Raw genomic sequence first — 17,417 nt, 5'->3', positions numbered from 1 at the left:
TTCAACCATCCAGGTGTCTCTGCTTTCAGCCCTTTTTTATTTTATTTTATTTTTGTAAGAGATTTGTAATGTGTTACTATTCCAGGACTGGGTCTAAAAACATCCACTGCACTACAGAGGCTGAAGGGAAATGCTTATAGATTGGTTTCTATTCATTGAAATAATTCAGGTACAGGGGAGTCTTCTCTTATAATGGTCCTGAAAGTGTGAAGTTCTGATAAAGCCATTTTCTCTCCATGTTTAGCTAAACTGCTTATTCCAAAATGTTAAATAAAATGGAATTAAAAGATATTCCAGAGCCATCCATATTTAAGTAGGCTATTTTTTTTACCTTATAAAAATATTATATTGATAAAGTGATAATGGAGACCAGATTAACTGAGTGTGAACATTTGTCCCATGTTAAAATACTAAGCTTTTCCAGGACATTTTTGCTGATTCAGAATGGAATTTCCTTTGTTCTGTGTATTGCATTTAAATCGCTTTGTTTAGCTCTTAAAGGTTTTATTTAGAATATATATAAATAAAATTGAATGCATATGTAAATCCATTAATGAAAGACAAACAGTCTTTGAATTAGTTACTCCAAACAGAAGTCATTTTTTTGTATATATATTTTTTATTAATATTAGTTTAAAAGAACCAGTGACAGTTAAATCCAGTAAGACCAATTCAGACAGATATTTACACCACGACAAGCTAGTATCAGAAAAAAAAAAAAAAATCTTGTACAGCAAGCAATGTCTATGTTCAACTATGACACAAGCACAGGGTTTGTGCAGACCCTCAAACAAAATGCGATAAAACACAACTCAAAAACACAGATGGGAAGGAAGTCACTTATACAGAACAGAGGATCCCAAGGAAGTACAGAACCTGCTTCTACTTGTGCAGCACGTTATAGTTATTGCATTTGATTTGATCAGAGCTCAGAACTTCTTACTGGCTGGAACGAACATGCAGTCTTTGCTGCTTTTAGCGCATGCTTCTTTAACTCGAGTAGCTGCAGGGGTGCAAGCAAGACTCCCGTAGCAGAGCAGTTTGAGCCATTCCAGGTTTTACTAATTACCCACACCGGAGCTTAAATTAGGATAAACCATCAGGATCAATTTAAGCTCAAGGTAAAACCCGGAACTGTTCAAACTGGACTGAAGACGTCCCCGTCTCCACTCACAACACTAGTTTATTCATTGCAAACACAGGACGTTCCTGTCCGTGTTCACCAATGCCTGCAGTACATGAAATGAACAGGAGGAGGCAGTGTGTGTGTGTTATTAAACACTAGTTTTCTCTTCAATGCTACTTCAAGCTAAATATAGACAACGTGGCTCATAGTTTCAGAGTTTACTCCAGTCTTTAACTCCTATTTTTTTTTTTTTTTAAAGGAAAAAAAAAAACTATCAGACATCCAAGTCAAATAATCCGAGGTCTCTTCAAGCATCTCAAGTCGTTTGTTTTTTGTTTTTGTACATTGCTGTTGAATTTTCTTCTAATCAAAGAAATAGGAGTGAACACTTTGAAAATATGGCCTTTGTTCTTGTGAATTTTAATAAACACTCAATTCACTGGACATGAATCCTGGACTGATTCTCTCAATCACCAATACAATAGGAGCCCCCCTATCCTGAAGTCACGACACTTTATAATAATCAAGGCAACTGCCAGCAGTTTGCCAAATGCCTCCGGTATATAGAGAGTTAAAGTGCAACACTTCTTGCTCTCAGATTTCAAAATGTTCTGATAGTTGAATTTGACATGACTGTGTCGTGCACTTAGTACCTGAACCATTGCTTCAGTCATCTGAACATTTAAGAAAACTACATACTTAAATACAAACAAACAGCATTCTGCAACGGTGTGGAAACTGTAAATAAAAATGACACTGCAGCTCGAAACAGACAGATCTGCTGATGAAAACAGCTACAAATAATAATAATAATAGATTAAACAAAAAACACACACATGCACATCAAAATTCTTACTGTCTCCAAACTGATTCATATGAAACCAAAGCAGAAGAATGACTGACTCTCATCCTGAACCGAGAATACTGACACCTGTTTTATAGACCGTGGCTGAATAACACCCACAGCTGTTTTTTCCCCATCTTTACACAGCTGGGACGGTGAAGCGTTTTCAATGAGATGCACAGAAATTAAAAAAATAATAATAATAATTAAATACAATAATGAGAATCCCGTTTTGAAATCTGGCTTCTATTTAAAGCAGAAAAAAAAACACACACACTATTGAAATGTGTAGCCAGAATAACACAGATTTGCAACCGAATTTACAACAGGAACCAGAATAACACAACAGGTCAGCGCTTACACAACATCAAACAATCCCTTCTGTAGTTTTTTACATTCTTTATTTGTTCAGTAAAAGCAGGAGGGGTCCCAGTGACTGTCAGGAAGAGAGTGACCTCGGAATACTCGAAGAGCCACCTGCATCCATCACAACAATGGGAATAAGGCTCGGAATGGGAACAATTTAATAAAACCGTGCAGCAAAATGAATGGGTTGTCAAGTGAATCAGGAATAAATGGTTCTGAAAGTTCCGAGCGGTGCCGGGATACCGATATATTTGCATAGGTTGGAACACTTGTTAGCGAATCAGATTGCTCCCTCTAGTCTTGCCATTTTATAAGGAGTAGTAAAAGTTATGCTTTTATAAAACAAGGGCAGTATTCAATATTGGATTAATGGGACTCAAGCTGTTTCTAAAATATATATATAGATATAAAATAAAAAAAAAGCTACCTGCAGGTTTGTTTTTCCTTTTTCTCATTTATTTTTAAAAGTGACATTAGTGTCTATCTTTCACACGGCTCCTTCTGCTAATCAGTTTTCGCTAAACAAAATAATAATAGTAATAATAATAACAATACTACAAAATAAATAAAACAGTAGCATAAATCCATGCATTTAAAGTAACGTCGGGGATAAAAACTAGAATCCCGCTTCCCCGTGGTGCAGTAATGTGAAACTGGCAGCATTGTTAAAAAAAAATAAAATGTGCAATATTGTCAATGTGCTGATTGTGATAAATAGAGATATATATCTGTAGAAAAATCGCTCAAATATTTTAAATAAAATATTTAAGACTTTTGCTGTTGAGTTGAGGTATTGTTTAAAAAAAAAAACAAACAAAAAAAAACACACACATCATAATTTATGACACCTGAAACTGCTTTTCGATTTCTAAATCCTTGCAGAGATTTGTAACTTAGTTAAGAAACAGAGAAGGAATACGCTTTACCCTAATATAAGGACTACGATAACAGGAGAAGCTATAAGCTTATCTGGAAATCTGCATTGAGGAAATGTGCATATATATATGTAACTTACTGCATTCAGCATCAGACCCTGAGACACTGGAGGTTCTACGTAAATGAGAGGAATGTCGAAACAGGCACATCACAAATCCTTCTAACCTGCCTAACTGAGCCTTGGATAAGCGGATTCAGTACAAACAAAACCATGGGCAGAATGTGGGGCCAGTCCAGTCTACAGTACAGGGGGGCGGTTGTACCCTGGCCAGCATGCATATTTTTAGTATTCAGTATTAACATTTGTATTCCCCAGACTGCAGGCGGGGGATGCTGTTCAAGCTCTGACCACTAGGTAGCGCACTCTGACCGTGTGGCTGCAAGTTTATCCACAGCCTTAGATGCTCAATTAGCAGCACTAAAAAAAAAAAGAAACGTTGGTCTTGTGTTCTAATGCTAGAATGTTAACAAAATTAAAACAAATCTCGTCAGAAGGCGGTTGGCTGAACAGGTTCACGTATTTAAATTTGAATAGCTGTTCATTCCCCTCTGTTTGGTTCCAAATGGACCGGCCCCTCACTCAGGCTTACTGCACAGCCTCACTCAAGGCTCAGTTTCTGTTGAAGAGACTGCAGGGCCATCCCCACCCCCACAACCCTTTGATCTGGAATGACCCAATAGCTTGACCAAAGGGGTGGAACTCTACCAGTCTCAGCGACGTCTATCCCAGCGAGACGGTGGGGATAAGCCAGTGCCAATAATTCGACTACAAATTTAACAAAAGTCAGCACAGCGCCCGAGATTGCAAGACAACGCCACTTCCTTTTTTTTTTTTCGAATTTTAAAACTACTTGCTCACATGCAGAAAAACATTTTAACCAAACTGGGAGCGCAGAGGCAGATCGTGAATTTGTATCAGTTATTCACCGGATTTCTACACTGTGGAGTCCCACCGAAACCCCAGGGTAAGAGAGCCCTGCATTCATATTTACAAGCGGTTTTAGATCATCAAAATTGCAGATCTCTGTTTGAACCAGATCGGACAACACAAACCTTAAGCTCTGGTCAACCAAACCCTGCTAATCTAAGAGGCTGCGCTCTGCAAGGGCAATTTCTGCTACCAGAGCTCACTTGTATGTCCCACATACCGGGGATAAGAAAGGGGTTTTACTAATAAACTTTACAGGGGGTTTGCCAGACACTCCGCCCCACACACACAGTGTTGCTCGAAAGGGGATAATGCAGTTCAAACACGCTGCTGCTTCTTTTAAAATGTGTTTTCCAGGTGGATCATGGGTGATGTTCTTGAAGGGCTCCAGTCTGCTATGTGGGGGGGCTGGGTCTTGCCTATAGAAAGGCGGTGGGGCTGGGCAGGGACCCCGTGGGGGACATGCTGCGGCTGCCGGCCCGGGGGATCATGCTGGGGTGGAAGTGGGGGTGGCGGCGGGCGTGCTTGATCAGGTGGTCACTCCGCATGAATCGTTTCTCGCACAGCGGGCACGAGAACTTCTTCTCCCCGGTGTGGGTGCGCGTGTGTCGGGCGAGCTCGTCCGAACGGGCAAACTTCTTGGCACAGGCCGGCCAGGTGCACGGGAAAGGGCGCTCTCCTAAAAAATAAAATAAAATAAATACAGAAACATACTAAACTTACTAGAAAATACAAGAACAGTGATCACATGTCAAATAAATGGGGAACTGAACTGTGATCAATCAATTACATGGCATCATTCTAATTGCAATAAATTCTGAATTGCTCAATTCCAGTTGCAACTGCCCCAGCTCTGGTTCACACACTGCAGTGCCTATGTGCTCTCCTGTGGCTGCAGTTGCTTCGTGTCTAACTGCCTGCAGTCTCTGTACTGGAGCCCCAGAGCAGTGAAGAACCTCCAGTATTCTTTATACAATGTCTCAAAGACGGGAGAGCTACAAGAGGGACGAGTTACAAAAACAACGTGGCTTCGTTTCAAGATTCATGTCCGAGCATTACGATAAATACAGACCATGGATGAAATTATAAAATACAGTTCTTTTTATAGAACAAACAATAGCTACAGATGTCCCCCTGTACTGCAGAGACAGACCCCGTCCATCTGCCTGCCAACTGTCCCCCCTCTCCCAGCAGCTCAGAGACTGGGGTCCAGGTGCAGGGATGAGAGGGATGAGAGGGTGCTTCCTCTAAGCTCCTGCCCAGAGACACAGCGATAAGCCCTGGCTGTGAAAGAGGCACATGTTCACTGTCGGAGATGCCAGTCTGCAACAGATAGCCGTGCCCTTCTTACGGACAACAATGGCTCATCTGTCTTCGATTGATTTTCAATTACCTCCCCCACACACAGTATAATCTGAAGGCAACACATGGATTTATGTCGCAGAATTAATGTTGGGAGTTTTAATTATTATTTTTTTTAACTAGATTTGTGTTTTGATCCCTGTTCGTTATCATCCTCTCTCTCTTCTATTTGTTCTCTCTCGAATGATTTGCAATTAACCCATTCGACGGCTGACCCGCTTCACTGGCCCCCAGCTTCCTTTACAAAGCTTTGCAGGCCTCTCTCCCAGGCTGCGTGTAGTCCACTGCTGCTAGCCCTTTGAGAAGTGACGGTCCGTTAGGTTTACAACCCCCTAAATAGAAAAGCGCTGAGATGCGAGAGTCAATTCACTGGTCTGCGTCCACAAATGTGTAGGAGTAGAACACTTTTTTTTTTAAATTAATAAAACAGAGGTTTAATTAGATATTTGACTACCCATTTGTATTTTTAAAAGACAGTGTTCTTGTGAGAGAAACAGCACTGTACCATTTTAACAACGACACAAACTCTGCGTCCCGGGAGGAACCTGTTTGACCAGCCATGCTGGGAACTATTGTAACAGACACAACCGTGAAGCTACACCACAGAGAGCAGCGAGTCAGCTTACTGCGTGACAGAAATGGAGGGAGGGAGGAGGAGGAGAGGGAAAGCCAAAAAGAAAGAAAGAGGGGAGTGAGACAGAAATTCGATACGTCAGTTAGGACAAGGGTTGTCAACTGGCCCCATAACTCCGGGGCACTAAGACAGGTCAGGTTTTGTTTTTTTAAAAACTCACCTCTGGGTCGATTTTAAAATCAACAAGTGGGTGTGAACTTTTAATTGCGGTGGCGATTCTATCCGGAGAGCATATTAACAACATGTATTAAAATCGTATTGCTTGCAATGTTATAATATGGTGCACGATATCTAATCATAACAGTGCAATTCCTCCGTCACAGAGAATGTTGCACTCACCCGCATGCTTTCTTTTTAACCGTGTGTTTAAGTTTCTGTTTGTTTAAGATGTCTTCCTGCTTCACACAGTCCCGCCACACTCAGACACACACAGCAAATCAGCGAGCTGTATCGGTCTGATTGATGGACACGATCCTCACAGGAAGTAATTCCGCGTCCCCGGACAGGTGTGTGCTTTTAGTAACTAGTTAGCAAAACAATTCACTTCTTTAGCAACACCTCGCACTCACTTTTACACGTTCAGTAAAATTAATTTGCCGTTCACAGAGACGAGTTGAAAAAACCTGACCCGTCTTAAAGTGTCCCCGGAATTATGGGGCGAGCTGGCAAGCCAGTTAGGACACGTGGACACAAAATTGGAAGTCTTTTTTTTTCCTGTGCAAGGGCCAGTCACACGGTTTTCAGTCTTTCGGGTTTTGTGTGTGTAATTCAGATAGAGAATTAGAGAGCGAGCACAATACACACATTTGACTGGAGACTCGATCCCCTAATATATCTCCTGCATAGAAACTATTTTGCAGCTGGATCGGGGTTGGGATGGTGATGCAAACTCTGCACACTGGTTTTCGGGTTCAAAACAATGAGTTCAGTGACGATCCCTATTGCATAGCGGTTTGATCCATTCCTGGTTTTACCCTCTGAGCTTGTTACCGATACACTGTGGCTAATCAAGCTGGCAGTAAAACCTGGAATGGGTGAAGCTGCTATGGAACAGGAGTCTCACTTCCATCCCTGTGCATGCAAACGTAGTAATTGTGCAAACAGCTGGGGCGTCTGTTTTAATTAGAGAAGCTTCCTAAATGCACTTTGAATAGGAAACAAGTCCAGGAAAGTCCAGAAAATAAAAAGATAACCGCGTCCGACACGCTGTCGTGATTCAAGCAACTGGAAACGCACACGGCAGCAGCGCGTGAGCCCTATACAGTAAATATGTAAATATATTGCGATTTAAAATTGACTTTTTTTTACTGCTAAACCTCTCTAAAAACAAATCAGCATAAACTGCAGACTTGATTTAGTGAGCGGAAATGGGATCTAAAAATAAAATAATAAAATAAAAACTGTGCTTAACAAAACACTAATTAAATGGAGATGTTTTGTGACTAGGGGACCTGGCCCATCTTTCAACAGAAAGTAACGATTTGTGGAAATGCGGTTTGGCGAGCATTGATACTGAACAGGACGGTACATATATAAAACTAGCCCAGAGATTACATTTTTTTCTTTAATATGTACAATAAGTCATATTTGTAGGTTGGGGCCTTTTTTTTCCTCCAAGCACACAGGCATATTTTAAAATATCCCCACCGTGTTATAATGGCCACATTAGTTTCGGCATAAAGTTAAAGCTAGTTATATAGGCGCGTACAAAAAAGAACGGATAACTTGACTTCATAATAATACATCAGAAAGCGAGACCGGTTCATAATTGAAAAGTCACTTAAAAACAATAGCTTTACTATTAGGACTACTGGCTGTACACGGCCTCAGCACGCGTCTACCAGAAGAGGGCGTGTCCAAACGTGCTGGCAGCGGGCCAGGGCTTTCAAACGCTAGTTATCATGCATTTATATATATATATATAATGCATGATTATATATATATATATATATATATATATATATATATATATATATTATATATATAATCACACACACACATACACATATATATATATATATATATATATATATATATATATATATATAATGCATGATTATATATTATATATATATATATATCTCACACATATATATACATATATATATACACACACACACACACACACACATATATATAGGGTACTGGTTATATTTCTGTGTTTTATGCGTTTGTCGTCCCGTCCAGTCCCCTATACACGTGTGCTGCTCGTATATATATCTACAGAAAAAGTCTGCCCATGCTGGGGATTGCGACAAGGGCGGGCAGGAAAGACGCCCAGCAAGTACAGAAGCAACGTGTGTACCGCATTGTGCTGTACTCAGCAACATGGCAGCCTGGGGATTGCAGGACAGAAACCACTTGTGGCTTGTCCTTTATCGTTTACAATATCATTATTAGTAACCTATTGTATGTAAAGCCGTCTGCGTATTTTTAATAATGGCTTATTACAGTACTGCCTGAATTACAGCAATGCGCTGCTGGGTTCTTTATTGATTATGTTATTAGGACAGTACATTAGATAATAGTACTGTTGATAACGTAGAATTTAAAAGTGTTAAAAATGAATGCTGTTCCTTTAAAAGCAATTTCCTAAGAAAGTGTGTTCACACGTACATACTGTCAGGAGATACTGAATGTTGAAACAGAAGCAACGTGTAAAGTAATAATAATAATATATTATTATTATTATTATTATTATTATTAATATTGAATAATAATAATATAGATCGGCAAATTGTATAACTTAAGCGCCAATACTAATATGTTCAATTTAAGTGCAGTTTTTTTAAAACATTTTTCCTCCTTTCTGGTCAGCGTGTCTTTTGTTCTAAGAGTTTATACCAGTTGTCTTTGTTCACTTTGTATTGTACTATAATGCTTTGAATGATCCCCTCCCCCGTCTCTTTTCCGTTAGAAAGAAAGAAAGAAAGAAAGAAAGAAAGAAAGAAAGAACTAATATTTAAATGACCCGTAATTTCATTATAAAACCAAACCTACAATGTCTTAAAACATTATCCACAATAGGAACATTTTCTTCAAAAACACAGCGAAATAAAAATAGTGTAATTAGTACTGTACAGCCGTAACTAGAAGCGCAGTACGGTTGGTCTAACTGCAAATGAGAAAGACAGCGACTATATTAATTTAAAACGAATGTTATTACCCGTGAAATGGAGGTAGGCGAATACAATATAACAACGCACGATTCTGCGTACCTGTGTGTGTCCTGATGTGCGCTTTCAGGTGAGACGATTTGCCGTAAACCTTGTCACATCCTTCAAAGGTGCACTGGTGTCGTTTCATTGGCGATCTCGTATCCGATCGCCCGTCTCCCCTCTGGCCAGGGGTCGGGGTCGGGGTCGTGGAATCAGACAGCGTGGTGTACCCGCTCTCCCCGCAGGAGAAAGTGTCCGGGTCCCCCAACGACGAGTTACTGCTCTCCGACAAGGCAGACATGGGTCGGAACTTGCTGTGGAGGTCGGTTAGGATCCCGGCCACGGCGAGCATGCTGGCACCTTCTTTCAGCGTGTCTCTAACTTCTTTGTCCTCGCTTGAACTTTCGAGCTCTGTCTGTTGGCGGTGGCTGGTGACGGGAGAGGGGGTATGCACCACAGCGCCGCTGGATATAGACACCAGGCACTCCGCGGCTAAATAATCCGAGTACGCGAAAGCAGACATTATTCCTGGACTTCCACCAAACACCTTTTAAAAATATATATATATCGAGGTGCTGTGTGTGTGTGTCTCTCTCTCTCTCTGCTTTAGATTAAACCCGAAACCAGTAGCAGCAGCGCTAAGAAGGGCAGTTTTTCTTTGTGTCGACTGAAAAGCCGATGGTGCCCACGCCCACTCGCTCCTCCCGGGGGCAGATTGCGCCATGACGCGAGTGACGCGTCCGGGCGGAGGCGAGGAGAGGAGAGGAGATGAGATGCTGGGTACTCTTAAGCGGTTTGACCCGATATCTTCATAACAGACGCAGGGATGTTACATAAGGACGTGCGGGGGGTGGATTGTTAACACGAGTACAAGTTTGGAGAATGATGTTTGTTTTACAAAAGCAATCTAAAAAGGTAACAAAGACACCACCGGCCCTCTGTGTTTTTTTATTTTTAATTTATTTAGATTTCAACAATGATGTATAATTTAACAATATAATATCATTCGCTCATTGGCTGTATGGGTATTACGTTTGTTTTAGTGTTAATACTGTTTCTTCAACAAAAGGAAACACACGTGGATATTACACGCAGCGCCCTTCCTTCGTTTCATACAGGGATTACTGGAAGCGCACAGAAACCGTGGGTGTGCCCCAATCACACACGTGACACTCACACGCACACACACAACAATACGGTCCCTGAGGGGCACACAAAGGCAAATTTGAGTTTTAAGGAAGAACGAATGAAAGGAAGAGAAAGTCAGACAACATCGACGACACTTTATTAAGAAATGAAGGCACTATCAATCCATTATATTTCTTGTCTTACAGGTTGTGCAGTGACACGACCTCGAGGGGGTACGCACTGCATTTCAGTATACCAGATATGCTTTACATGTAGCTTTGCATAGTGTATCCGGCTTCAATCCGGGTTACATAAGATCTGTTTGAGGAAACTAAAACCGACACACCGAGATAAACCAAGCGTCTTTTTTTTATGATTGAAACCTGCCCCGCCCCGCCCCTCTCCTTCAATTATGTATAGACGATGACGATATATTAACAACCACCTCCCCCCCACACCCCACCCCCCAAAATGAAACTATGATTAAATTCACACAAAAAAAATACTTTGTTCAGACTGAGAAGGAACAACATTTTCTAGCCATGGGGGTGGGTGGTGGGACGGTCTTCCAAGTTTTACAGCTGGAGATGGGGTAGCAACTGGAAGCCAATTGACTTGTTGACCCCCCCAAAGGTCAATTAAGGGTATCTAAGTAGGCATTTGCTGCATTTTAAAGTTGACCAACCCATCACATTATATCAACATTCTGGGGTGCTTGCTGCTAGCTGTAACACAATCATGTGTTTTTCCACTTACGCAAAATGAAAGGGGGTGTCCTCACTTTGCAAAGAAGCCCAAGCTTAGAAAAAAGCTTTTTGAATCACTTTTTCTTTTTCAGTAAACTTGAAATACAGCCCTTTAAATTTCCCCTGCATTGCAGTTGTTTTGCAAAATACTCCTAACAGATATGCAACAGCTAGCACCATTATATACTGATATACTGCATGATGAAATCTGCAGCATGTTTTTGTAAGGGCATCTTCATTTTGAGAATGAAAATGAAGATGCATGTGTTGCTGGAGACTCCTGCAGCTGTTGCTGACCCCTTTCCGTCAGACCCCCTCCCCCTCAGACCCCCTCTCCTCCTCCCCCTCCCCCTCTCCCTCAGACCCTCTCTCCTCCTCCCCCTCTCCTCCTCCCCTCCTCCCCCTCTCCCTCAGTCCCCCTCTCCTCCTCCTCCTCCCCTCCTCCCCCTCTCCCTCAGTCCCCCTCTCCTCCCCCTCCCCCTCTCCTCCTCCTCCTCTCCCTCAGACCCCCTCTCCTCCTCCCCCTCTCCCTCTCTCTCCGTGATGGTCTGGTTAAACTGCCAGCCTCCCCTTAACACCCCAGCCTCCATTCCAGTCACAGGCATAGGATGACAAAGGGAAGCCCACAGCCCACTGTGACTGCCCCCCCCCCCCCCGCCCCCCTCCCCCCTCCCCCCTCCCCATCCCAGGGTGTTGCTGCTTTCCTTTGAGGGGGACGGGGGTTTCAATGCATGATCTCCAAAATTCTACACCGCAGGACAGTCTGCAAACTTTATCTTCATTTCCCAGGACCCAGTATCCCACCCTTGTTAAGGTTTTTTCAAAGTATTGCAAAATGTAATAAAGCACAGTGAAAGCATTTGAAAGCATAGGTAAGCATTGTAAAGTCCAGAGAAGTATGGTAAAGCATATACAAAACAAAACACAGCAAACCATGGTAAACTGTGGTAAATGCATACTATAACCATGGGAAAAGGCATGAGAAAACTACAGAATTATTGTGCAAATTTAACATAGTAAACTTTGATTTAAGGTTACCCTTACACTGAAGTCTATATAATTCTTTCTTTATAACTACTTCGCTGTCTATAAATTGTATTTGGGAGCTGTGACAATTCTTCAATGCGATTACATGGTACAAGTGTGGCAGAGTTAAAAGTGACTGTGCCGGTTCAGCACGGGTAAAACTTTTCATAAGGGTTCATTTTTTTCAAAGAGAGACGAATTCGGTCCTTCGTTCGGGACTAACGATTTTGTAAGGAACAGAAAAAAGTCGCTCTACTTGTTCAGCACAGGATCCTCATACCAGAATGCTAAACGCCAGATATATGCGCTTCTCATAATTAGTGGTAGTGTTTAGAAACCTATACCGGGTCTTCCAGCATTCGAATGGCTGTCCCTGCAGTTTGCCATGCTGTCCCTGTCTGTGCATTTCCCATGGTTTTCACTGTACTTCTCCATGCTTGCCTGTACTTTGCCCCAGGCTTTGTAAAAGCTCTCCCAATGCTTTCCATTGTAAACTTAAAACATGAACTAGTATTGAATCTTCCTTTCACATGCAAAACAAATGCAAAGAAAACATGCAAACCAAGGTGCATCCGCTTCACAAAGAGTACACATTCCATAACAATAGTTACCCAGCTAACACGGCCTTAGCCAAAACCCAGTCCGGGGAGTCTACAGAACCAGGCGTACACCCTTCTGCCCAGTCCAGCCCGGTCCAGTCCAATCCAACCACCGCTGCACACAAAGAAAATGATTTTAGCACAAAACAACAAAGCTAGCAAGCAAGTCTACACAGGCCTTACACCTTCAACATGTTCATCAGGATCACAAGTAGCTGTCTCTGTCTTCATTTCTTCCCTCCTTCCCTTTCTCTGCTCTCCTCTCCAGCTGCGTGGGGTGCTTCCTCTCCTCTTCCCCTTCTGTCAGCTGCTGTTTCTCCTGGATGCTTTGGTCTGGCCCCGGTCTCGCGCCTCCCTTTTATAGCCCAGGCGTTCTTATGATCCGCATTTGAAGAAAAACAGCCCTGTTCAGTTGCTAATTAGAGTTCCAGGTCCCATGACTGCCTTCCAAGCCGCTGGTCCTAAGACAGGTCTCATGATCCCAGGAAGCTGAACCCCTGGCAGACTCTCCCTGCTGCCAAAACTAAAACAAATCTAACAGGCACATACAGAGGGCCCTCACGGCCACACAGTAATCTCACAGAACCGGAATGGTTACAAGATCTGTGTCGAATCGGCTTATGGTCAACCCGAAAGGAGATTAGGGGTGTATGATAAAAATCAAGGCAGTTATTGAGTTCACCATCTAGAGAGCGACAGACAGACACAACCGGTAAACTAGCAATAGGTTGTCCCCAACATTTAGTTAGATAGCGTGGAGGGGGGAGGGGGGGGGGGGGGGGGGGGACGACTTCAAATAAAAACATACAGAAAATAATTAGGTGTTTAGTTTCATGCTGTATACTGTGCATTGGCATTCCCAAGTCAAGGCTTATCGGACTGCAGTTTCGTGTGAAGCTGATGTCAATACTTGCTTCTGAATTTAGGGTGGGACCATAATGACTGCTACACAGGAAGTGAATTAAGTAGGGCATTCTTAACTGTATATATTTCTTTTTTTTCATTCTTTTGCAGAACTGTGTCTGTAGTTCACAAACCTGTGAAAATGTTTTATAGTCCAGAAACAAACACATAGTGATGCTAGAAAATCTGCAGTTGTTTTTAGAAGCAGCCTGGGTTAGAGAGCTGCTTGTAGTTTACTGGATCAGTTAGCGGGTCTATTGAAGGACGTGTTTGAAACTTTTATCATGAAGTTGCTACATTCGGGAAACAAGATTCCTGTTTTTCTCGGAGCTGGTTTTCCTTCCCCGAATACTTTTGTGTCTGTGGGAAGTTTGTTTCCTCAGCCCTGAGTCACAGGCAGCGAGCAGTGAGTGTGGGTGTGTGAACGTGTGTGGGTGTGTGTGTGTGTGTGTGTGTGTGTGTGTGTGTGTGTGTGTGTGTGTGTGAGCGTGGGTGTGTGTGTGTGTGTGTGTGTGTGTGTGTGTGTGTGAGCGTGGGTGTGTGAGTGTGTGAGCGTGGGTGTGTGAGTGTGTGTGTGTGTGTGTGTGTGTGTGTGTGTGTGTGTGTGAGCGTGGGTGTGTGAGTGTGTGAGCGTGGGTGTGTGAGTGTGTGTGTGAGTGTGTGTGTGTGAGCGTGGGGGGGTGTGTGAGCGTGGGTGTGTGAGTGTGTGTGTGAGCGTGTGTGTGTGTGCGTGTGTGTGTGAGCGTGGGTGTGTGTGTGTGAGGGTGTGTGTGTGTGTGTGTGTGTGTGTGTGAGTGTGTGTGTGTGAGGGTGTGTGTGTGTGTGTGTGTGTGTGTGTGTGTGTGTGAGCGTGAGCGTGTGTGTGTGAGCGTGGGTGTGTGAGCGTGTGTGTGTGAGCGTGTGTGAGCGTGGGTGTGTGAGCGTGGGTGTGTGAGTGTGTGTGTGAGTGTGTGTGTGTCTTAAAAAAAAAAAAAAAAAAAAGTGCCAAAATATTTAGTTTGTTGTCGACTTTCACCCTTTGTGGAGTTTTGTCTGATTGGAGTTAGAAATAGTAATTAAACATATCAATGAGAAGTCCCCACAAATATAGGGATACAAACGTGTGTGTGTGTGTGTGTCTGTCTCTGTGTTTCTGTGTGAGTGTATTGTCTGTGTGTGTGTGTGTCTGTCTGTGTTTCTGTGTGAGTGTATGTCTGTCTGTGTGTGTGTGTGAGTGTATGTCTCTGTGTTTCTGTGTGAGTGTATGTCTGTGTGTGCGTGTGTGTGTGTGTGTGTGTCTGGATGGGGAGGAGTGCAACTCAAACAAGTGTGTGCGTGCGTTGTGTCTGAACTGTGTGTGTGTGATCTGCTGACACAAATAACCTCTCACTGAACTGGACTGCACTGAACACTGCATCATTTCCATATGCATGAATGTGCTTTGCTTTGTCGTGTCGTCAGTTAAATTTGCTACCTTGAGTTTTATTGACAGGGATTTTAATCCTGGTAAGTGACTGAACTTTGACAATAACTTGCTGTAGTAGTTTGACCCCAGGCAATGCAAATGTCTCTTTTTGTGGGGCAGATGTGTAAATATATATATATATATATATATATATATATATATATATATATATATATATAAAATATGTTTTTAAACTGTATGTGGGCTGACTCGCTCGCTCTGGTTTATAACCAGTAACGGCGCAGAGAAGTTACTGGCAGCCTCTAACTGGTCACCAGTTTGCCAGCTGCCACTAGCGAACCCCAGGCTGGAGTTAAAATAAAAATCAATAAAACAAATAAAAAAGACAACAAAAAAAAGCTCCTTTTCAGCTGTTTGACACAAAGAGGCCTCACGCTGCTCCAAGCACATGACAGGTTTATAGTCTCAACGCTGGCTCTAAGCAGATTAGCATCCCGTGTCACAGGACCCCCTGGGGGCCCCAGCCAGGTCCTCCCAACACAATACCAAATGAGGGGCGTTGGACAGCGGGGTCGGAGGTTACAGTGATCACGTGAACCACACAAATGAACCCCATCCGCTCCATTCCATACCATCCCAACACGTCCTTGTTAAAGTTTAACAAGTTTGTAAAACTGGACAGGATCTCAATTCATTATCTCAGCGGTACTCAGCTCTGCCCCTCGAGATCTAATCCAGTCCAGGTTCCAAGCAGGTTCTCAAATAGTTAACTGAATCTGCTAAGAGGCAATTAACTAATGTAGGACCTGGTTGGAATAAAGACAGGACTGGAATAGATGGGCCAGAATCGAGTACTACTGACTAAACCATGGCAGATCCCAATATGATTTTCCACCACACTTGTTTCCCAGTGCTGTTACTGTGTATTATTAACTGGGTCAATTAATATCCTGCAGGATTAATATAAAGTTACAGAGGGGCTCTGTTCAGATCCTTAATCAGTGGGATTCTGTGTTAAATGCATGTTTTTGTACCCAGATTCTGTTAACTGTTTGAATGAAGCAGTTTTGGGTTGCTCTATTTCTAGCTCCATCTCATGCTGTTTTACAAAGGCTCAGGACTTCGGCCTGCAGTGTCAATGCACTTCATTTTACTCACAATGAAAAGAACACTGAAAAAGAAGTGGAGTCTGTTCAGGACCAGAGCGCCAGTAGCGTGTCTAAACACTGCAGCTGTTTACTTCAGCAGAACAGGAGTCTCTTTATTTAAAACAATGGGTTTATATAGAGAGAGAGAGAGAGAGAGAGAGAGAGAGAGAGAGAGAGAGAGAGAGAGAGAGAGAGAGAGAGAGAGAGAGAGAGAGAGAGAGAGAGAGAGAGAGAGAGAGAGAGAGAGAGAGAGAGAGAGAGAGAGACGTATACATTGCACATGGTGTTGATGGAAGGTCAGTGTGTGCTGAATCAAGTGGTGGTTTTGTGATCATGTCTGCTCAGGACTAGGATTCATTGCCGTTTGTCACTGGAGCTGGATTTCAGCACAAGACGCCAGTGCCATCGAAACCCGGTACTGAATCTGTGTCATTCTTTCCAATCAGAAGGCTGTTCTTTATTTAAAAGACGGCAGTCTAGATAGATGTATAGCCCTGTGTCTATAGAGGGAGTCAGAGTATTACAGCTCTGTGTGAGTGTTGGGTTACACAAACACGACACCCCCTCCCCCTCCCCTTCTCTCATCCCTCCTTCTTGTTTTCTGCCTGGTAACTGCATGCTGAGCTCAAAGCTGAGCTCACAAATCAAGGGGTCCCAGGCTGCAGGGTTACCCTGCTGTCCAGTAACAACCAAGCAAGGTGTGGAGAAACCTGGGAAACGCTTCGCGAGGGATTGTGTCAAAGGGAGGGACAAACTTCCCATCCCCAGCTGTGCTGCTTTCCTAGATAAAGGAGAACATTTCAGGGACCATCCTGCTTGTGAGATGTCTTGCTCATTAAAATATTCAGCATATTTTTAAAGAGGAGGCAATTAGCTATTCAAGAGATACCAAGATATTTAGTAAGTAAGGGGTCTGAGTGAGGAAACATGGGCAATACAATCCCCAATTTACAATGTAAATCATTTTTTTCCCCAAACCTTTGAACTCTGCTGTATATTGAAGCATTATGAAACTAGCAATAGAGAGTGTTCTGTTCTCAGCGTTACAGCGGGGGCAGCCTTTGCACAAACTCATTTGATTGAATTCGATTTTTTGGTTGGATTTTTG

The 17,417-nt window shown here is 42.8% G+C and overlaps 1 protein-coding gene across 1 annotated transcript; it reads right to left on the bottom strand.

Annotated features, from left to right (window-relative positions):
- Window positions 1-2,289: 2,289 nt before the first annotated feature.
- LOC117966280 (Krueppel-like factor 9) lies at window positions 2,290-10,113 on the bottom strand. The gene is made up of 2 exons (XM_059015095.1): window positions 9,415-10,113; window positions 2,290-4,879 (listed from the first exon to the last, which is right to left on the bottom strand). The coding sequence occupies exons 1-2, from the start codon at window positions 9,875-9,877 to the stop codon at window positions 4,620-4,622; spliced, it is 723 nt and encodes a 240-aa protein (XP_058871078.1). The 5' UTR covers window positions 9,878-10,113; the 3' UTR covers window positions 2,290-4,619.
- Between the last annotated feature and the right edge of the window lie 7,304 nt (window positions 10,114-17,417).

Source organism: Acipenser ruthenus, chromosome 49 (assembly GCF_902713425.1).
Source record: "Acipenser ruthenus chromosome 49, fAciRut3.2 maternal haplotype, whole genome shotgun sequence".
NCBI lineage: Eukaryota > Metazoa > Chordata > Actinopteri > Acipenseriformes > Acipenseridae > Acipenser > Acipenser ruthenus.
Note: the sequence above shows the minus strand (reverse complement) of the source record. Positions and strands in the feature narration are given on the sequence as shown.

Coding starts and splice junctions, on each gene's coding strand:
- LOC117966280 (XM_059015095.1), bottom strand. CDS start 9,877: ATGTCTGCTTTCGCGTACTCGGATTATTTAGCCGCGGAGTGCCTGGTG. Junction 4,880..9,414: donor GCACATCAGGACACACACAG/GTACGCAGAATC, acceptor TTTATTTTTTAG/GAGAGCGCCCTTTCCCGTGC.